The sequence below is a fragment of the Callorhinchus milii genome, unplaced genomic scaffold, assembly GCF_018977255.1.
Source record: "Callorhinchus milii isolate IMCB2004 unplaced genomic scaffold, IMCB_Cmil_1.0 Scaffold1, whole genome shotgun sequence".
Lineage (NCBI taxonomy): Eukaryota > Metazoa > Chordata > Chondrichthyes > Chimaeriformes > Callorhinchidae > Callorhinchus > Callorhinchus milii.
Window position 1 is genome coordinate 97470916 of NW_024704742.1, and position 23405 is coordinate 97494320.

The 23405-nt window shown below is 41.4% G+C and overlaps 1 protein-coding gene across 9 annotated transcripts in view; it reads left to right on the forward strand.

Moving 5' to 3' along the window:
• The window catches only part of LOC103186096 (prune homolog 2 with BCH domain), a 192958-nt gene that overhangs the window by 122654 nt on the left and 46899 nt on the right, over positions 1-23405 (forward strand). For 6 of the 9 annotated variants that reach the window (XM_042333668.1, XM_042333664.1, XM_042333673.1 and 3 more), the window contains 2 exons: positions 6925-7004; positions 11046-11267. In XM_042333668.1, coding sequence (XP_042189602.1) covers positions 6925-7004; positions 11046-11267 — 302 coding nt within the window. Of the gene's footprint in view, positions 1-3044; positions 3176-3992; positions 4167-6924; positions 7005-11045; positions 11268-23405 lie in introns of those variants that run through there. The other 3 variants (XM_042333691.1, XM_042333686.1, XM_042333669.1) reach the window with 3 other exon arrangements.

Sequence of the window (23405 nt, forward strand, 5' to 3'; positions counted from 1 at the left end):
GCCAGGACACAGGAGACATTCCCTTCTCTTTCCAAATGGAGCCATGTAAACAATAAGATCCAAACAGAATAGCAGACAGGGCCTTGGTTTGACATCTCATCCAAACAACAGCACTTCTTACAATGCAACACAAGGTTATCAATCATGAAGTTTCCCAACATGGAATTTGAACCGACAGCCTTCTAACATAGAGGCAAGAATGCTTTCCTGACGTTGCTGCTTTTCATACTCCATTTGGAATTTTTATCCAGACTTATTAATAACTCGTGATTATTCATTAAATGTCAGCTTTAATTTATATTTGTAATGTAATACTAATGTTGGGTGACCACTGGATAGTGGACTTTGAAATATTGGATCAATAATAAATGTTTCAACCATGACACACTTTGAGCTTGAATGAACAATCCGTTTGTTTTACGTAAACCTCTGATCTAAAGTCTAGTCTACAGTTTACACTATAGACTCGTACAAATGTTTGGGAGGACGCACCTTGATGGTCTCGCAGGCCACTACCAGGCCACATGTTGGCTACCACTGATCTGTGGTTTTCCACAGGCCATTTGTTTGCACATCTCCTGTTACCTAAACCATTGTTTTTTTCTCTGTGGGGCATTAAATTATATGTAAGTTAAAAATTGACACTCAGCCATGAGCATGAAAACTAATTGAGTACAAAGTGTCATTTAATAATCTTCAATCTTACCTAGGAGTTCAGCCTCTGTAGTTTGTATCTCCCATTGTTGTTTGGGTTCCTGAACTTCTTTTAATATTGAGGATATATTGATTTAGAAGGCAGTTTTTTGGGGGGATAAAGGTCCTTTATGCAGTTCAAAAGTTTTGTGAAAATGATATGTGCACTTGGATCTCTAATATCTTTACAGGACCTAGGAGCCATGTTTCAGTGCAGATATATCTTGGTGCTCTATCAGCTTTGATTGACATATTTTGTATTTTTATACAGAATTGCTGATCCTTTCTGTATAACTAGCTTAGATGTGGAACCAGAGTGCTGAAGGTTTATATATACATGATATGAATCAACATATATTACTCTTCCTTGATGGATTACTACAACAAAATGACATGTGTATAGCGCCTTTCACGTCGGGAGGACGTCCCAAAGTGCTGGATAGTGTTTCAGACCTGAGCTGGGGGTTGAGATCAGGGAGGGTGGGGAACAGGGGCAGAAGCAGGGTGATTGAAAGCATGGTCGAAAAGGAGGATCTTGAGATGGGTCTTGAAGGAGGCAAGGGAGAGGGCGAGGCGGAGGGACTGCGGGATGGAGTTTCAGAGGATGGGGCAGAGTGGCTGAAGGCCCACCCGCCAATGGTGGGGTGGGTGAGGCAGGGGACATGAAGCAGGCCGGAGCCCACTGAGCGGAGGGAGCGGGCAGGTTGGTAGGGGTTAGGAGGTCGCAGAAGTGGGGGTAGCAAGGCCATGGTGGGCTTTGAAGGTGAAGAGCAGGATCATGAACTGTATGTTCTGAGTGATGGGAAGTCAGTGGAATCAAGCGAGGATGGGGGTGATAGTGTCATGGAGTTTGGTGCGGCAGAGGACATGAGCTGTAGTGTTCTAGATGATCCGCAGCCTATCGAGGGAGGAGTTGGGGAGACCGACAAACGGGATTTGCATAGTCAAGCCTGGATACTATGAAAGCGTGTATGAGGGTTTCGGCGTCCTGCAGTGTGAGACAGTGGCGAAGCCAGGCAATGTTGTGGAGGTGGGGGAAGGCAGAGCAGGTGGGGTAGAAAGGATGACTAAGGGTCAAACAAGACACTGAGGTTCTGGACTGGCTTAGTAAGTTGGAGTGTGCATCCATGGATGGTGATGTTGTCAAACGTGTAACCTGTCTAACCAGGTTGCACGTTTGCATGTTTGAACCTGTCTAACACGTTTGAATCTCGCTTTATTCTGTCAGCTGACCTCAGTTAGGCTATCAGTTGAATTTAGAATTGTTCTCAGTGCCCATAGGTTCGATAAGGGAAAAGCAATCTGGGTTTCCACTCCAAAATGAAAAGCTGACACTAAATTGAACTTATTCATCATAATACAGTCGAACCTCATTATAAGACAACTCCTTATAAAGGAGTCTATGGACCAGTAGTTGGCTTCAGTAGGTGGACCAATTGACTTCCTCTTCGCAGGTCAGCTTCTTGCATATTAAAAAGTGACTGATTTCCAGATCTTCAGGTCGCTCTTGACATCATTTCCTGATAGACTTGAAAACAGCCACTTTTGTGGTGTGAGAAGTCATCCATCTTTCTGCACACAATCGCTGTGAATGGTAGGATTTAGTGACCTCCAACAGCCTCTTATAACAAGGTTCTACTATAATTCGATTTGATTCTAAATGACAATATTGTGCATGATTGTATCAAAAATGCAAGAAACATAATACAGCATGCTGGGCTTTTTAATTTGGTGGAAAATATATGGTGTCGGATCATGTTTATCTTCTTATTGGCACAGATTCATTTCCCTCTGCTTGAACTCACAATAATGCTGTACTTCAGTAGAGACATTTGTAGTTATGCTTATTCCAGTCCCTGAAAATGTGACAAATGTGCAGCTTTCTGCTGATCTAAATAAATTAGCATCGAGTACGTCAAGAGAAAATTGTACTCCGTTAGGCAATTTTGCAGGACATTGAAATGGATATAAGAGTCAGCTTGTACGTTGATTGGACTGCTTGGAATACAGTAGTTGGTTCTGTGTGCTGCAGTTGTGCCCATGCAAATTAGCAGGAATATTTGCACAGTTCTCCTTGCCCATCTATCAGTGTTACATACAAGGTAATTCTTTGTTGTGATTCACAAACTAGGCTTGAAAGATGTTATAATAATAAATCCTTGCATTTGATATGGCGCTTTTCACATCTTCTAGACGTCTCAAAGCGGGAGTCTTACAGTATAAACCCCTGAAGCAGTTAACAGCCCTTAATAAATTCATCCAATTCATTGTAACAGTCAGTGCTGCTGTGCTTTCTAGTTGGAGGGCCAACTGGGAGCAGGTGATCATCCTTATTTAATGTGTCATCAGTCACGTGTTCAGCAGTGTAAAATGGTGGAAGATCTGTGTTCATAATGAACTGCTGCACATAGAGATGCTGAGGCTAAACAAAGCATACCATCCTTGATCATATTAGCAAAAATACTGCCCAAGTCTTTAAAAGGTAAGGCGGTTTTGACAAAGCTTGTTGTGTGAATGTTTTTTTGTATAAGCTGAAATTTGAATAAACAAATCTGGAGGCATCCACACTCATCTCTCACTGATTTCCAGGCAGGACGGGATACAGCACTTGGTGTTTATTCCTGGCTGATGGAACTGGATCTGCTATTAAATATTTATTTTATTTTTAAATATAGCAATGTTTAACAATTGAAATCTATCAACCACCCTCCTCCTCCCACAATCAGCCATTGCATACACAAACACATGCACAATCCACACTCGCACATGCACACAATCTTACCCCAGCAAACAAATGCCTTGATAATATTATTTGCCAGTGATGCTTTCCTAAGATACTTGTGACTTGCCTTGTTTATAATTTGACGTGCTGGACTGCAATGGTTCAACATGGTAACTCTCAGCAGTTCAACGAGAGGAAATTGTAATATTAGAATGCTTAACAAACTATTCTTGCAGTATCTGACATGTTATTGATGCTATGAAAGCAGGGGAGAGAGAGAGATTCTAATCCGTATGGATGACATTTTAAAGTCAAGTCTACTTGAATATATTTAATGTAAAACAAGAGATTAGTTGCACTAAATAGGCAATGTTTTCTTGTCAGGTGATTTATTGTCATCAAACTATTCGAGCGAAATGTGTCAGATCAGTTCATGTGAACATGGCAGTAGAAACAAGTTCTCAGTTGGTGCTCACAGCTGGTCGAGCACCAGCTGCAAATCTCTTATTGTGGTCCTTTGTCTAAGGCTGAAGCCTGTATCTTTCTCTTACTCATTTAATGCTCATAGTCGATTGGCCAATGGGAATATACTCATTGCTTCCGGGAAAGATAGGAGGGGGTAAAGGAGAGAGAGAGAGAGAGAAACAAAAGTATGTCTGCTTTGGTGACATGAGTTGTTTGTTTTTGTTTCCTGTGATCTGAATCACAGTATCACTCCTTGAAAGGCTGGCTTATTGATCAAAAGGAACAGGTAATTTAAAACATAATGACTTTGATTTAACCTTAGTTAACTGTGTATGTGGAGGTTGCCATGGGAAGTGAGTCTTACATTACAGTTTAAGGGACTTGTGGCACAGCTCTGTTTTATCAAGTTATAAAATGAAGCCATTACAAGATTAGTCCGTGAAGTAGTTTGTTTTGCAACTGTGGTTAACACTTTCCTATATGAACAGCACCTTTTGATAATTGTATATTGTTTCCAGACCAGTTCAGATGACCCTCTGCCCTGGGAGATCACTATATTTGTCCAATTCATTGTTTTTGTATTGTTCAATTTAATTATTCTTCAGAATAATTCTTCAGAATAAATTTCTTCTGAGTATGCAGCTTGTTACCTTTCTGCTATCTGATAAACTATCTAAAAAGAAAAAAGATTTTCCCTTGGAGTCCTGCGCAACAATCCTCCAGATAAATTGGTTATTCACCTCATTGCTTGTTGTTTGTGGGATCTTGTTGTTACAAATGGGTGCCATGTTTGCCTGCAAAATCACTTACGATGCTTTACTGTAAGGGCTTATTGAGATGCTTTATGTCATTAAGGTGTTCAAAAAATATTTATTTTCTTTCTGTGTCAAGATACAATTATTCCAGATATCTTAATTCTCCTTTCTGTGCCTTCCCCTCCTCCTTTCCTAAAATCTTTTCCCTTCACGTAGTCGCCATAAGTGGACTTTTCAACCACAAAAGTTATACCAGATGAGCCCAGTCTTGTTATCACCCAACATCTATGTACAAAATCGGGAGTGGGGGAAGTATAGACCCAGAGGTGCTGTAGCCATTTGTAGCCCCCGTTCCAAAAGGTCAGCTAATTCAGCACAGAATGCAGTTTGAGCCTGCAAGCTTCTGGGTATGTATGGTTCAATGCTTAATGGTAACTTTACCTGTTCAATGGTTCAACGGTAACTTTACCTGTTACACCACCAGGAGAGCTGTTATTGTAGTTTTTGAACTTTATTGTTAAATGTGAGCATGATACACAGAACCTATAAAAGTTCCAGCAACCATAAAACCAGCATCAACGTGGCAAGTGCTGTTGTAACAGTGTATAGTGCCCTGGGCTGGTGTGGGATACAGGTTTGATTTCCCCTCTTCCAAATCCCCTAACTCCTGAAAGCATACAAGTAGGAAGTGAGGAGAGATTTAAGAAAGAGTTCTTTCCGTCTTGTTTTAGAGCTCAGCACTTTAGGAATCCTCCCAATGTGAAAGACACTATAGAAATGTAATTTGTTTTTTTATGCCTAGCATGGTTTCCTTCTACACCCTAGTCATTGTGTGCCCCTGGGAGACGAAGGAACACTGGAGAGATTTATATCCACTAAAAAAATACAAAATGCATGGCTGCCTGATAGCCTCTATCAGAAGCTTTGTTATAGGTGTGCCTTATTGCTTCTTTGATATGTAACGTAGGTGAAGTCGGTTTTAAAGACACTGGAGAAAGTTGTCTTCCAAATTAGTTCTGAATTCCAGTCTTAATTTAAGACAATGTCAGTGGTCATAATCCTAAGAACATGAGAAATTTCAGTTGTCCCAAATTCGTTCTCAAATTGTACCATGATATGATCAACCCATTCCGTCAGTACTACGAACAGTTCAGGTTCCTGAGACATAAGGAGCTGTCCAGCACTTAAAAACAGTGAAGAGGAGAGCAATGGGATTGATCCCAAGGGTTAGAGGAATGAGCTATTAAGAATGACTAGATAAATAGGGATCTTCACCCACGAAAATAGATGTCTCAGAGGGAACGTAAGAGGTATATAAACTGCTTAATAGGATAGAGAAATTAACGCTGGAACAATGGTTTCAAATCTTAGTAGAATTCATCTTCAAACCATCTTAGATGTATCCGAACTAGAGGCTTAAGATTATTGTCCCTTGTGCAAGCCTGGCTTTGCATTTATCTGGTGCACTTGAGAAGAAAATTGGCTCCCAAATGCTCTTGTTGTGATCAGCTTTGAATATTACCTTTTAATGGCAAATTCAATGCACTGTACTGTTAAATGTGGAATACCATGATTTTAATTTAACAAACTGAGCTGTAAGTTTAAATGACCTATATACGTTCTGCTCAAAAGGGAAATTATTAGCATAATTAACATTTCTCCATCAAAGAAGGATATGATTTTAGAGCCTTGTTACATGCAGTTGATCAGACGACACAAAAACTAGAAATCATCTATAAAGACTGCATTTTAAGAAATTTGACTAAGTATATTTGCACATAATAATAATAATCCTTGCATTTTTCCAGAGCCTTTTCACATTGTATTTTCACATTTCAAAGCTCTTCACTGGATAAATAAATAAAATAAATCTTTACTTTTGGTATAGTTTCTTTCATGTCGGCAGGATATCTCAAAGCACTTCACAAGATATACTGTAAAGTGTAGTGACGTATGTTTTATGGATAAATGCTGCAACTAAATTGCGCATAGCAATATCCCACAAACAGCTACGAAGTAAGTGACCAATTTTATTTGGGGGATTTGTTGGCCAGGACACTGGGAGAAACTCCTTCCTTTTCAAATAGTGCCGAGGGATCTATAACGTCCACCTGAACCTACACATGAGGCTGAGGTTTAACGTCTGAAGGACAGTAACTCCAATATTGCAGCACATCCCCAATGGAATGTCAGCTACTAATCCAGTCTGATACATATGCAGGCAGGCGACATGGATATACAAATGAGCTTTCTCAATAATTTCATTGTTGGTATGTTTATGTTTTGCAGATCAAAACCAGAGGATGTCGGAATGGACATTCCCTTTGATGAGGGAGTGCTAAGTCCCTTAGCTGAAGACAGCAGACCTGGTAGGAAGAATATTCTTAATTTATACCACAAGTAACTTAAATTATTCACTGGGGATTAGTGTTGCATTGATTCTGACTCATCGTTTTGCTGGGTTGAAAGTGTGAATTAGAAATGAAACGCATTAACAAGCTAGCACAGAAGTGATCCCAGCTTAGCTTGAATTGCATCCCTTGTTAGGTACATTTTATGTAAGACGTAAAATGTTGTTCTCATTAGCTGGTGAGGTAGTCTGCATCTGTGACTCTGTATTTTTTATCATAGGCTTAAGGAAAACATGAAGTGATGGGGGGTACGGGAGAGAGTATACACCAATGTTGCATGTAAAGTTATGACCAGTGATAAATATTGCCTCAACCAAAATTGCAGTTAAATGCAATGAGTGGTTATCACTAACCTCGGGAAAAGGAGAGGGAAAGAAGTGGTGTGCACAAAGAGCAAAACATGCATATACATAATTTGTCATATAAACAATTCTGCTACATTTTACACGTGCCTGCCTAATCAATGACCTTATTGAAACTTATGCATGGATTTGCATTATCGTGCACTGCATATAATTAGACAAGAATGGACTGTATTTTTAATGTTTTATTAATATTGAGAATCAACAATGAATGCATAAAATTGCATTGTATGTGAAAAAAGATTAAAGCTCCTTGATCACCATGCATGTGAAAGCATATCTTGCACTAGGCAATTTGACCTTTAGATGTGTTCTTGTGCCTCCATTGAAATATAGTGGTAGAACAAAATATAATGCAAATCCCCTTGGCTACGCTCTCTAACTGCACAGATAAAGTAAGCTCAGTTTATGATTCTCATGAATTGTGCTAATGTTCTGCGTTGCCTTGAACGAACAACAAGATATGTCAAAAATATTGTTGAGCCTTTCATTGCTTTGGGAATTTGGGACATTTAGAGGTCCTCATAGTTCTTTGTTCTGAATCTACTTCTTCCTTGAGTTTTAAACCACATTTATAACCTCCCGCACTCTACAATGAGCACTTCTATATCCCTATAAATCTAGAATGGTGATGTCCTTATGAGTGGGGAAGAAGCTATCAAATGCTGTGATGGTATTGAGTGACTGAACAATCGAGGGCCTGATTTGATTGGAAGCACTTGATTTGCAGACATTAAGATGTGGCTCTACTGGACCTGAAATTTATTTTGGAGTATATTGGAAAATTTCACAGCTTCACTGTTGCTAATCTGTGAAAACTTTAGATATCCCTTATTCTAATACTTGAAGTCCATCTCTCCAGAACCAACGGGGAGACGAGGAGAAATTTTTTTACCCAGAGAGTTATTACAGTATGGAATGCACCTCCTGAAAGGGTGGTCGAAGCGGATTTGATTGTAGGGAAAGGGAATTAGATAAGTACTTAAAAAGGAAAAAATTGTAGCGCTGTGTGGTAAGAGCGGGGGAGTGGGACTAGTTGGATAGCTCTTTCAAAGAGCTGGCACAGGCACGATGGGCTAAATAGTCTGCCGGTAGCATGTCAGGACTTTACCATATGGCTGACTGCCTTTGGATCACAGTAAAATGTCATCCGTATTTTCATGAGTGTGTGTATTAAAAAAAAGCAGATTATGCCAATGCAGCCTTAGAAGGAAATCTCGAACAAACCTGATCACAGAAAAAAGGAAAAACCATAGAAATTTACATCTTAGAAAGAAGCTATTTGGCCTATAACCCTATAATAATAATATAATAATAATCCTTGCATTTGATATAGCGCTTTTCACGTCGGGAGGACGTCCCAAAGCGCTTCACAGAACACACTGTAAAGTGAATTGACTGTATATTTGTGGGTGAACACGGCAGCCAATTGCGCACAGCAATGTCCCACAAACAGTCGTAGATTGAAAATGACCAATTTATTATTGTTTTTGGTTTTGGAGGATTATTATTAGGCTCTGTGTGGAGTAAGGAAACTTGCCCAAGGTTTCGCCCTCTGCCTGGAATTGAACTCGGGTCTCTCGCTTGCAAAGCGAGTGCTCTAACCACTGAGCTACAGGACTCCACAATGAGAGCAAGTGGGTGAGAAAGAGAGGACGAGAGCGTGAGAGATGGTGTGCGTGTGTGTGTGTGTACGTGACAGGTTGCGTGTGAGAAATAGAGTGTGTGTGAGAGTGTGAGCGTGTGTGTGAGCGTGTGAGAGAGAGTGTGAGCGTGTGAGAGAGAGAGAGAGAGAGAGGGAGGGAGGGACAGGAATTGGGGTGTAATGTCTCTCAAACTCCAACCCTGTGCTGGAACCACTGAAAAAGATGACCTTTGATGAAGCTGTTCTCAGTCCTGTGGTGTGGCTGCAGGGTCTCAATTAGAGAGTGATGTGAGCACATCAATGGGTGGCAGTGACACTTTCCAGGAGCTAAGCAAGAAAGGAAACAATTGAGAGGTTGATATTTGGAGAAGGTAGAGGAGTCAATGAGGTAATGATAATAGGTTTGAAGGGACAATGACAGATCCTAAGACTACGCAGAGGTTAACTATGTCAGCTAGCATGAGGTGAAGAAAGAATAGTTGGTTAGTCAGTGCCTGGGTTGGTAGAGTCAAAGGAACATGTGGTACACTATAATACATTACACATTTACATTTATATAGTGCCTTTACATCAGTAGCATCATAAAAGCAATGAGAGCTGGGGGAGGTAGAGCAGACATTGCAAGGGATGGGGGATGGATGGTGGCTTAGAGAAATGAGGGAAAAGGTCGGAGAAGGAAGTGGATGAGACTGAGATAGCCCAAATGAATGGGCTCAATTTTGGTCAAAGAAAGTTCTTGTGTTCTTCACATTTTGAATCAGAGGAGAGAAATTCTTCAAAATCTGTTCTCATTTTACTGCCAGGTTTACTCCCAGTGGCTGGCTGACATTTATGTGACACATCCTTCACAGACCAAACACTTCAGAAGGGGATGTGTGTTGGCAGTCACACAAACAGGAACTCAGAGGTGCAACCAAAACCCACCAGAAATTGATATAGAGGCAGTACCAACAGTACACCTCAAAATTAACACTAGGGTTATCCACAAACCACTCAGAGGCTTGCTCTTGAGGATTCACCTCATAGCTGTTTGTATGACCTTAGGGACTCTAAAAGAAAAGTCACTACACTTGAAAGAAATTACCTGTTAAGTGTTTGGAGAGAACTTGACAAATAACATTATTTGATACAGTCCCTATGTAGTTCAGGACATATGTGCATGGACCGTCAGGAAGCGGAAGGCAAACTAGATGGGCTTTGATTTTTTTTTGTCGAGCGTTTCTTATGTTCTTAAAATAAGATGCTTTTAACAAGAATTAAAAATTTGAATTCAGTAGGGTTTTTGTTCAGGTATCAATACCCTCATTGATGTGGACAATCCTCATAACTAAGAAATGGATAAAATGGAAAAAACATTTCATTTTTTTCCACAAAGGGAGGACAAGTTTGCAAGGCTATGGGGGTAGAGAGAGTGGGATTGATTTCAAAGAGCTGGCACAGACACACTGGGCTGAATGGCCTCCTCTATGTTGTATAATTCCATCATTCAAGAAAGGAGTCATGGATAAAGTGTATGGATTTAACACCAATATTCCTGTTTCACAGTTATTGATCAGTGCTTGTGAATTTGGCACAAATTTTAATGACAAAAACTATAAAAGGATTTGCATAACCAAAAAACTGACTTTTTTTCATCAATGCTGTGTTGTCACAGTGACTGAGGTATTATAAATCCAGATTAAATAAACACAGTAAATGCTGGAAGTGGCATTGTGTATTAACCAGTATCTGAAAGAGAAAGATAGGGCAATGTTTTTGGTGCCAATGGTGCCACGCATCAGCAGAGCTGGAACAATAAGCCATGAATACAAAGACCTGACCAAGAAAAATTGTGCATTTGCCCCATTTGAGCCTTCTAATGATTCAGTTCTTTCAAAATTTTAACCAATCTTCTTTCAAGTGCGGATCAACTCTGTTTAATCTCACAAGACAAGAAAATGTGTAATGGATTGTAATTTAATAATTTTGACATTTTTCATTGTTTTTGATCAGCACCACCTAATTCCCTGAACCTCAATGGAATCCAGGCTGGAAGGAAAAAGCTTGCTGCTCCTGAAATCAACCTTTCACTGGATCAGAGCGAGGGCTCAATCCTGTCTGACGACAACCTTGATACTCCAGATGACCTAGACATCAATGTAGATGACCTTGAAACCCCCGACGAGGCGGATTCTCTTGAATACTCCGGGCATGGTAATGAACTGGAGTGGGAAGGTAAAAAAAAAACGGAAGAGAAAAAATTCACTGAGAAATTCATTTGTGATTTTTTTCCTTTTTGTTGCTTTTTTATACTTCATCTCCACTTTTTTTTTATATCATTGTTTTAATGATTTGAGAGTTTTCCTGTTCTGTTTTCTAAATGTGGAACATTTGTTGATGCGTATTGGGTTACTCAGCTCTCAAATGAGTCATTATATGCTCATAATTAACTGTTGTAAATGGTACCCCTTTATCATTTTACTTTTAATTTAAAAGTTCCATTGTTTATAACTTAGTAAATGGAGCAGAAGAGATTTGCCATTAAATTGGCTACATTTAGCAAACGGAGCAGATTGACCCCATTATTTTTTTAATAATTTTCAATTGACATCATACTTTAATACTAGAATTATACAGCTATTCACTCATGTAATGTGCCCCTTTCATTTCATAACATTCATAGCATTAGACCCTAGAAAATCAATACATATCAATTTCTAGATATGATTTAATATCTATCAGAAAATATGTCTGAATATAATTGCCAGAATTGTATATTCTAATTTCGTAACTATTGTAAACGCAGCATGAACGTGTATAATGTAAGCACCTATGAGTGAGTTTAGCCTTGCATGATATATAGAATGATCTGAACATGGATTTGATGTCTGTGTGATTCGCTTGAACTTCAAAGTATCCTGTTATGTTGCTGAAAGGCTTTTTCCTTGGAAGCATTAGTTTGATGAACTGAATTGTTGTTATTGTAACATTCTATTTGTGAATGGGAGTAATCAGTCTCGGGATTGGCAGAAAGGTATTGCAAAGAGTGGCTAAGATTTAACTTTGAATATCTTGTGGCAAACAAAGTGCATTTTCATTGCAGAATTTATATTGAAAGCTCTGCAATAACTAATTAGAATCGGCTCTGCAATATTTGGTGTGATTCTCTCCATTTTTGGATGCATTTCACTGAAATGATTGATCCAATCTGCAATTTTAGCACCTCATAATTTGGGGAAGACACAGGTCTGTCTTGATTATCATTAAAAGAGCTGTTAGTCATTGAACTGTTCTATTGAAGCCAGATTTAATCCTTCATGTGCTGCAAAGAAGTTTAGTTATCTAGAAATCTCCTTTTAGTGAGGTCTGTTTACTTTCAAAATATCACCAAAACATTATTTCTGCTTTGGTGATATTGTACTCATCAAGAAACATTGTAATTATCTTCTAGACATGACCATTTAAATCTTCAATGGCATTCAGTAAGGTTGCAGTTACAGAGATATTTTGTAACTAATTAAATGGAAATCATTTCAAAGTGGCTCTCATCCCTAAAATGGATATTTTCGAAACAATTTCTATTTAATTAGTTACACAATGTCTCCAAATTAGGAGCAAGGGGACAGAAGGTAAGTAAGTGTTTTCAAATTAAACAGAATACAATTTTATCTTTATGAATCGCATCATCTCCTAAATCATATATGCACCTGAGTCCCTTTCAGCTTCCTATCAAAGCCACTTAGATATATTTGCACTAGCCGTATTTATCATCTCCTAACTCGTAATGCCACTATCCTATCCTCCATTGCTTCTGTACTTACTGGGCGGCATTGTATCGTGGGAAATGACATCCTGACCCATCGATGCATGCACACTTACCGTCCGGCTGCATTGAATCACAGGAAACTTAGTCTTGATCTGTCCCTCAGGGCAGAAGAACTTCATTCCCCCAATTCAATGTGACTCCAATGCTTGTTCACATGCGGCGATCAGTCAGACATAATGAATTGTGAAAAAGGTAGTTTTGACCCATCATCGAATGTGTACTTATCCGTGGCAGTGACAAAATACCTCCTGTGCACTTACCGGCTGCAGCGACAACGTTTTTTTGGTTTGTCTGTTTGTTTTGGTCAGCTGGGTGTTTGTTACATACAGAAACCCATCACTAATCTTAAAAGGATCCAAACCAAACTGAGATTTCCATGCATCCATCTACGCATGGAAATTCCAGAGATAGATTGTTGGAATGAAATGCACACTCTCTCCCTGGTAGGATGCATCCTGCTTACCTAATTCTGGAAAGTATTAGGCACAGATTGGCAAGAGCCAAGGCTTGGGGACTCCAGGACCATTAGGGCTTTGGCTTCCAGGGTTGGCAGGAGCTGAGTGGGATGAGTCCCTGCCCCCAGTGACTGATCTGCGCTTTCATGTCCTCTGATGAGCCAGGCTGGCTGGCTATGCTGTCATCAGCAGTGCCCTGGAACACTGCGGACTCATCTGGCTCAGGAAGCAGACTACTAAGACCACCACAGAGGGCTGGCTCAACTCCGACATTCCATTGCCAAACATGTTTAGATAATTATTTGTGGAGGATAAGTTTGCAGGCCTATGGGGAGAAAGCTGGGAAGTGGGATTGTATTGGATAGCTCTTTTCTAAGAGCTGATGCAGACATGGTGGGCTTCCTCCTGTGCTCTATAGTTCTACGATTCTATGTCACCTTGGAGCCAGTTCAGCACCAAGAAGACCCCACTTGTATAATCTCCCCTCCTCGCCCCCAAGAGGATATTCCAGTGACAAAGTACTGCATGGGCACCAATATGCCTATAACTCAAATGTTGTCTAAGTCATATTAAATATTTTGGTCCCGACTAATATGACTTATGTGATTTTTACCATAGACAACAAAAAATATATCTAAAATAATAAAAAACAACAATGCAAATAAAGAAGTCAAAAGAGATGGCAAGCAGAAATAGTTTTTTATTTTAAAATTATCCTATAAATGTTTGTTTTCATAGTTAACAGTGAATATTGTAACAATAATGTTGCCCTTAATCTTGAAGAGGTTTATTACTTTATCAGTGTTTATTTCAGCATCACAATGGGTAAGCTGTATGTTTTATACCTGACAGGTTAGGGAAATTATGATTCCCTGAACTGACTAGCAGCCTAAGGGTTACTATGACATTGCAAATGGGGAAGAGTCTTAATTTTCATGTGTTGTATTCCTGCCAATAGTAATAATATATCACAATCATTAAAAGTCCTGTAACCCTATCTCACACAGGATGGCCCAGCATTTAACCAAGATGTTTCCTCCTTTTTCACATTCACTCTAAATACACCATCGTATTTTGGAAACAAGTTTGTTGCACACCGTTAGTTGATAGAATTTAATATATATTTACATTAATATAGCTGTTTTTGTGGTGTGGCAGAATTGGCTTTTATATGCATCCAATTTGCGAGTTTTTTGACTTTACTGTGAAGCAAAAGTATATTTGGCTACTTTGCTGAATGTTAAGGCTTGTTTTATGGACACAGCAGGGCCCCAATTTTGGCATGCAAACCTCTCTTGGGAAATTTATCTTCTGAAATCAGAAGGAAATCTATCCGTGTTTGCTGAGTAGACAAAGAAAGCCTCAATTCAGTAAGAGTATGCAGCATGAAATGGGTCAGTCTCTCTCACCCAGAAAATAACCGAGGCCAGGAAAAGTGAATGAAGAAACAAATTGATAATTCTGTGCATCTGGATGAATGATGCAACAGTGCAGAATTCATTATGGAAACTTGTTGATGAATGTTTTTCCAGTAACACCGTTCCAACAAATATTGGAAATGTATTGAAGAGACCAGGGTATGATAGTGAGAGAATTGCTGTTTGTATACTGAATAGCGGAGGTTTATTGAACTTTCACAACTTTGCATGTCTCTCTCCAATTCTTCTGCCACAATATGGATCTTCTTTTAAGATAAATCAAGGAAATCACAACATTTGTTTTACTGGCAAACTCTTTCTCTGCCCCTCCCTTTTCACCTCTGGCAACTCACCTCTAAGAAATGTGCTTTGCAACATAATCAGCGGTTTCCGCAGGAAAATCCTAACTCATCAAAAAGCTTCAGTTTTGACTCAATATCTCTTTGTATCTGACAACCTCAGCGCTTCTATACAGTTTTCTACCAAAAACAGTTCTGCATTGCAAAACAGTTTTCTGGTAACACTAACCTTTTGAGAGAATTGCTTTTTCATTTCTTCTGTCAAATAGAGTAATAAGAGAATAAAATAAACAATGCCACACGTGCAAACGTTCTTCCCTCCCCCCACACCGTAAGTTTCATGCTGACAGATATTCATTGTCAGGGCATTGTAAATAAGTCTCAAATATCAGCTGAGAATTAAACAGTAACTTGTGAAGGACGAGTACATCAGAGAAAATGGAGTGGAAGCCCTTTGTGGCATTCTGTGTTTGCTCTTCTTTTGGCACAAAAAATAGAAAGTAATTGATTTTTACTGATTGATTTTCACTCCAAAAAGGGTATATCGCAGTGAAAAAATGTTTTTAAAAAGTGAATGTGGTAAAAACCTGAATTTACTGTTCTTCATACCATTAAAGACCATTAAATTTTGCCCACAAATAAATACAAAAGCCAACTCTAATGAATCATTAATAAATTAAAACACTTCCACTTTGCTTGATAAATCTAGTTCCTGAATTACCACCATTTTTCATCCTGCTCCTATTCTGATTCTAATTAATTACTGATGCAGAAAGGTGGTGGGAAATCTGGCACCTAATAATAGTTTTTTAAATGGGCATTCAATGTCAGGTGAAACTACGGCTAATATTTGATTAGCTGACATCATTACTTAGGATCATACAATCTTACAGCACAGAAGGAGGCCACTTGGCTCATCGTGCCTCTACCAGTTCTTTGAAAGAGCTATCCAACTAGTCCCGCTTCCCCGCTCTTACCCCATAGCCCTGCAAATTTTTTATTTTTAAGTACCTAACCGATTTCCTTTCGAAAGCTACTATCGAATCTGCTTCCACCACCCATTCCAATAATGCATTCTAGACCGAAACAACTCTTTGGGTAAAAAAAAATTCTGCTCGTTTCCCCTCTGGTTCTTTGCCAATTATCTTAAATCTGTGTACTCAGGTTATGGAACCAACTGCCAAAGGAAACCATTTCTCCCTATCTACCTTATTTTAAAAAAAACTCAATTTTGAATACCTCTATTAAATTTCCTCTTGACCTTCTCTGCTGTAGAATGGAGAATAATTCTAAACACTCCACATAATTGAAGTCCCTCATCTCTGATATCATTCTTGTAAAACTCCTCTGCACATTCTCAAAGATGCTGATATCCTTCCTAAAATGTGGTGCCCAGAATTGGGCACAATACTCCAACTGAGACCTAACCAGAGATTTGTAAAGGTTCAACATAACTTCCTTGCTTTTATACTCTATGCCTCTATTTATAAAGCCAAGGATCCCACATGCATTTCAACAACTTTATCAACTTGTACCTTCAACCTTCTACCTTCAAAGATTTGCTTCTGTGAACCCCAGAGGTCTCTCTGGTCCTGCACCCCCTTTAAAATGGTACCATTTATCTTATGTCATCCACAGAAACAGCTTTGGTCAAAGTGACAAATGACATTTTGTCCATCTGTAACCAGGGCTCCCTCTGCCTCCTCGTCCTCCTTGACCTCTCTGCTGCCTTCGATAACGTTGCCCACACCTCTCCTCTTACCTCAACCTTCATGGTTCTGTCCTTGAAAGATTCAGATCCTACCTCTCACACGGTCTCCGCTTCATCTCCACAAATAGCTTCTCCTCTTAGCCTCTGTGCTGTCTTATGCTGAGTTCCTCAGGTCTCTGTCCTTGCTCCCCTCTTTTTCACTATCTATATGCTACCTCTTGATGGCAACATCCGCAGACATGGGGTCAATTTTCACAAGTATGCGGATGACACCCAACTCTATCTCTCTGCCTCCACGCTTGATTCCAGGACCACTGCTGTCCTGACAGAATGTCTGTCAGATATCAAGTCCTAGATGAGAGCTAACTTTCTATAGTTGAACATCAACAAGACTGCGGCTCTCCTGATTGGCTCCCATCAGCGCCTCCACACTTCAGGCAACCGAGCCAGTCCAGAATCTTGATGTCTTGTTTAACCCTCAACTATCTTTTCTACCCCACATCCGTGCCATGTCCCGCTCCACCTTTCCCCACCATCGCAACCTCGCCCGGCTCCACCACTGTCTCACACCGGAAGCCACCAAGACCCTCATACACACATTCATAACATCCAGGCTTGACTATGCAAACTCTCTACCTAACTCCTCCCTCCATAGGCTGTAGATCATCCAGAACTCTGCAGCCCATGTCTTCTCCTGCACCAGGCTCCATGAGCCTATCACCTTCATCCTTGCCCAACTCCACTGGCTTTCCATCACATAGGATACAGGTCAAGTTCCTGGTCCTCACCTTCAAAGCCCTCTATGACCATGCTCCCCCCTACCTCTGCAACCTCCTAACCCCTACCAACCTGCCCTCTGCGTCCGCTCAGCAGGTTCCGGCCTGCTTCATGTCCCCTGCCTCGCACGCCCCACCATTGGTGGTCGGGCCTTCTGCCCCCACCCACTGGACCTCCATCATGCAGTCCATCCAACTCATGTCCTCCCTTGCCTCCTTCAAGACCTGACTCAAGACCCTCCTCTTTGACGTGCCTTCAGTCACCCTCCTTCCACCCCTGCCCTCCACTCCCCTAATCCTGACCCCCAGCTCGGGTCCAAAACACTGATTGTCCAGTGCCTTGGATGTCCTCCCGATGTGAAAGGTGTTATACAAATGTAATTTTATTGTTGTATATTGCCTCCTCATTCCTGCTCCCCAAATGCATCACTTCACACTTAGCTGCATTAAATTCCACCTGCCATGTGTGTACCCATTTCACCAGCCTGTCTGTGTCCTCCTGCAATATGTTACTATCCTCCTCACTGTTTAGTACGTTTCTAGTACTTTAGTACATTACCTTTTACAAGTTTTGTATCATCTGCAAACTTTAACATTTTGCTCTCTATACCCAGGTCCAGGTCATTAATATATTAAAAAGACCAGTGGTCCTAATACCAACTCCTGGGGGACACCACTGTATACTTCCCTCCAGTCTGAAAAACAACCGTGCACTACTACCCTCTGCTTTCTGTCTCCCAGATAATTTCGGATCCATACTGCCACTTTAATCCCATGGGCTTCAATTTTGCTAACAAGTCTATTATGTGGCATTTTATCAACAACAAAAGTAACAAAATTATATTTGTAAAGCGCCTTTCATGTCGGGAGGACATCCCAAGGCGATGGGCAGACAGAGTTTCGGACCCGAACTGGGGGTTGGGTGTACATGGTGGGCAGGGGGAGACCAGGGAGATCAAAAGCACGATCGAAGAGGAGGGTCTTGAGATGGTTTTTGAAGGTGGCAAGGGAGGGGCGAGGCAGAGTGGCAGAAGGCCTGCCAGCCAATATTGGGGCGAGCTAGGCAGGGGACGTGAGGCAGGCCAGAGCCCGCTGAGCGGAGGGAGAGAGCAGGATGGTATGGGGTTAGGAGGTCACAGAGGTAGGGGGAACAAGATGTAGAGGACTTTGAAGGTGAGGACCAGGATCTTGAACTGTATCCTTAGTATTGAACTGTATGATGGGAAGCCAGTGGAGTCGGGTGAGGATGGTGGTGATAGGGTCAGGGAGCCTAGTGCAGGAGAGGACATGGGATACAGAATTCTGGATGATCTGCAGCCTATGGAAAAGGAGTTGGGGAGGCTGACAAGCAGTAAGTTTACATAGTCAACCCTCGATGTAATGAAAGCATGTATGAGGGTTTTGGCGGCCTGTGGTGTGAGACAGTGGCGGAGCCGGGTGATATTGCAGAGGTGGGGGAAGGCAGAGCCGGGTCATGGTGCAGATGTGAGGTAGAAAGGATAGTTGAGGGTCAAACAAGATGCCAGGGTTCCAGACTGGCTTAGCAAGGTGGAGTGTGCAACCATGGATGGTGATGCTGTCAGCAGCTGAGGTGAGGAGGTGCTGACAGGAGCCATTCAGGAGAGCCTCGGTCTAGTTGATGTTCAACTGAAGTAAGTTAGCTCTCATCCAGGACTTGATGTCTGATAGGCATTCTGTCTATCCTCATCCTCACCTACAAGGCCATTCACGGCCTTGCTCCCTCCTACCTCTCCGACCTACTATCCCCCTACTTACCTGCCCGTACCCTCCGTTCCTCTGGCTCCGGTCTGCTCCACATCCCCCACGCCAACCGCCCTACCATCGGTGGCCGGGCGTTCAGCCTCTCAGCCCCTAGGCTCTGGAACTCCAACCCCAGTGCCTTCACCTTGCTTCCTCCCTTTCCTCCTTGAAGGCCGGTCTCAAGACCTTTCTCTTCGACCGTGCCTTCAGCTCCCCTCTCGACTCTCTACCCCTTCCTCACTCCCTCCCTTCCCTCACCCTGACCATTTCCTCCCTGCTCGGGTCCCGACCCAACTGTCCAGCGCCTTGGGACGTCCTCCTGACGTGGAAGGCACTCTATAAATGAAATCTTGTTGTTGTTGTCAGGACAGCAGTGGTCCTGGAGTCAAGAGTGGAAGCAGAGAGATAGAGTTGGGTGTCATCTGCATACATGTGGAAGTTGACCCCATGTCTGCGGATTATGTCACCAAGAGGGAGCATGTAGATATTGAAGAAGAGGGGACCAAGGACAGACCTCTGAGGAACGCCTCACAAGACAGTGCGGGGGCTAGGGGAGAAGCCGTTTGTGCAGATGAAGTGGAGGTAGTGTGTGAGGTACAATCTGAACTAGTCAAGGACAGAGCCGTGAAGGTTGAGGTGCGAGGAGAGGCGGTGGATGAGGATAAAGTGGGCGACGGTGTCGAAGACAGCAGAGAGGTCAAGGAGGACGAGGAGGCAGAGGGAGCCTTGGTTGCAGATGGACAGAATGTCATTTGTCACTTTGACCAGGACTGTTTCTGTGCTATGGGCGGCACGGAAACCCAATTGGAGGGTTTCGTGAAGGGAATGGTGGGAAGGAGCGAAGCTGAGAAGCAACAACTCATTCCAGGATCTTGGAGAGGAAAGGGAGGTTGGAGATGGGGTGGTAGTTTGGGAGTAGAGATGGGCCCAGGGAGAGTTTTGAACACCTTTTGAAAGTCCATGTATACACATCAACTGCACTATCTTCCTTCATCAATCTTCTCTGTTACTTTATCGAAGAAGTCAATCAACTCAGTCAGAAGTTATTTGCCTTTAACAAATCCATGTTGGCTGTCATTTATTTACCCATGTTATGTTACTTTTAATAGTGCTCTTTCACTTCAATAGAACTGCTGAAATTATACCAGAAATGTATCTGTATTAACATCTCCTTGAATGCATCAACTTCAAGTTGGAGAATTGGTTTGTGTTTTTCATTCTGAACTGTGGATAGAACTGTGAAAAGCACTGAATATTTTCAATATATTTATTCACAGCTCAGAAATGGCATTAGGGATTAGTTTTAATGTAAGTTTAGATACCTAGGTTGTGTGAATCCCAGGAAATTGAGAGTCGTCATGGATACCGCTCAGTTCTGCTTTAAATAATTACACATCAAGTGCCTTGAAGCCACAGTTGCTTGGCAGGAAGACTCTTTGATGCTGAAACGCTATTGACTGACTCATCTACAAGCGTATCAGACAACTCGACAGGCTAAATGGCCTACTCCTGTTCCTATGTTCCTGAATCTCTGAAGGTTATGCTTGTGTGTGTGTGTATACAACTGTTGCAAAATGAGAATGCATACAAATGCATCACAAGATTGAATTATGTTGTCGTAGGCTGATTTATATACTACTCAAAAGCATGATAGTTTATGGGTTCTGATGAATAAGTGATACAGAAAGTTGGAGAAAATCTGGCACCTAATAATAATCGTCTTTTAATGGGAATTTAATGTCGTCCAGATCACTGGATGAAGCAAGCCCATCCAATCTCATCCTTCCAGAACAACAACAACCAAATTACATTTGCAAGCGCCTTTCAGGTTGGGAGGAAGTCCCAAGATCCTGAACAGTCAGGGATTAGGACCCGAGCATTGGGGGCAGAGTGGGTAGGAGGGCGGCTAGAGGCACTGTCAAAAAGGAGGGTCTTGGGTCGTGCCTTGAAGGAGGCAAGGGAGGGAACAATGTGTAGGGATTGTGGGATGGAGTTCCAAAGGATGGAGGTTGAAGGTCCGACCGCTGATGGTAGGACCGGTTGGGTGGAGACATGGAGCAGGTCAGAACCTGCTGAATGGATGGAGGGGAATGAAGGGAGGGAGAACAACCCCCAACTGTCTTTTTAAATAAGTCCAGGGTTCTAGCCTTAACCACCCTTCCTGGAAACCTGTTCCAGTTTTTGGATTATACAGTAAAACTCACATGGATCAACAACAACAACAACTTGGATTTGTATAGCGCCCTCCACCCTGGATGGCATCTCAGAGCACTTCACAGTAATCGAGCCAGGGGGAGGGGAGGAAGGTGACCAAAAGCATGGTCGAAAAGAAAGGTGTTCAGCAGAGACCTGAAAATAGGAAGAAAGGGGTCGAGGCGAAGGGAGAGAGGAAGGGAGTTCCAGAGCCTCGGGGTGTAGTGGCTGAAGGCACGGGTGGAGCAGAGGACTCGGGGGACAAGGAGGAGGCCAGACCCAGAGGAACGAAGGCAACGGGCACTGTTTTGAGGAGAGTGGAGGTCAGAGAGGTAGGGGGGTGCAGAGAAGTGGAGGGATTTGAAGACAAGGGTGAAGATCAGTCGGATCATATCAGTCAGGACCATAACATTTAATGCGAATTACACAAAGTCCGAATAGCTGGCAAACTATACAAGTCATATAAAATCTGATTTAATCAATAATCTACATGGCGCATGCGTAATTCAAAGCAACCGGTAAGTCCAGAGATACTGATCTGCACCGAAAAAAGTTTATGTTCACTTTTGCACTCAGTGCTGTACATAATGGAATCCAATGGAGCAGTGTAGACTATTTTAACAGTTTGTACGGACATAATATTATAGCTGCCAATAACACTGGCACTCCCCTGAGTAAGAAAGCGCTGTATGTTGAGCTGTTCATACCAATTAATCTAATTTTTTTCTCATTGGAGGATATTCTGCTCCATGCTCACTGCTGTGGACTTTGTGGCCATGTTGTAGGAAACAACACAAAATTAGATGTTGTCCATCATGTGTGTTTTGGTCCTGAAGTAGTATTCTGGTCTTGTCCAAGAAACTATTATCAGGGAATTCACATTGAGCAACAGATATGTGTTCTTCTTTAGGCAGATTTATGGAGTTGGTAAGAAGTAGAACCTTAATAACGATAATAATAATAATCCTTGTATTTTATATAGCACCTTACACATCAGGAGAACGTCCCAAAGCACTTCACAGGATATATTGTAAAGTGGAGTAATTGTGATACACAACCTTACTAGAAGCAGTGACATTTAATGGCAGCATTCAACTCTCATGAACCAGAAATTACTGTTTTTCTCAAACTGGTACTGATGTGTTGACATGTTCCAGTCAATGGTATAAAATTCTGTTACTCAGACTATTGTTCAGTCAAGCAGATCTTTTATGTCTTTGCTTACAATAAGAGTGAATGCAATCATTGTTTAAAAATTGCTACTTTGCCGTTGCTCCTGGGCCATACCTGTACCTAATTTTTGAACAAAGCTGTTGTCTTAGTAATCTTTGCATTTGATATAGCACCTTATCACTTCGTCGAGAGGTGTCAAAGCGCTTCACAGAATATCCTGTAAAGTGAATTGACTGCATATTTTATGGGCAAAACACGGCAGCCAATTGCGCACAGCAGTGTCCCACCAACAGTTGAGGATTGAATGACCAAATTATTATTTTCAAAAAGTTTGAAGCGATTACTACACCCTTCAATATGAGAACATACAAAATGTAGGAGGTTATTTTTATTTACTCTATGAATCATGAATCAATGCTAGTTTGGTTAGTATACTGTAATGTCATTGTAACCCACAGCTGATGCTTGATGCTGATTGAACCTTCCAGTTTGCGCAACAAAATATTCAGTGACAGCTGATTCAGAAATGAAATGTGGAATCCTTAACTGCTATTTAGGCAGCTGAATTATAAGAAATAGTATTGAAGACTACCCAGCAGGTGGCAAAACCATTACACACTGACTGCTGCATTTGACTGGAAGCTGTATTTCACTAAAACCAGAAAAATGATACCTTCAGTACAAATCTGATTTTTACAGTGGAAATTGTAGAGCTTAAAATATTAAGCCCTTTATGGATCTTGCAACTTTATTTCATGAGA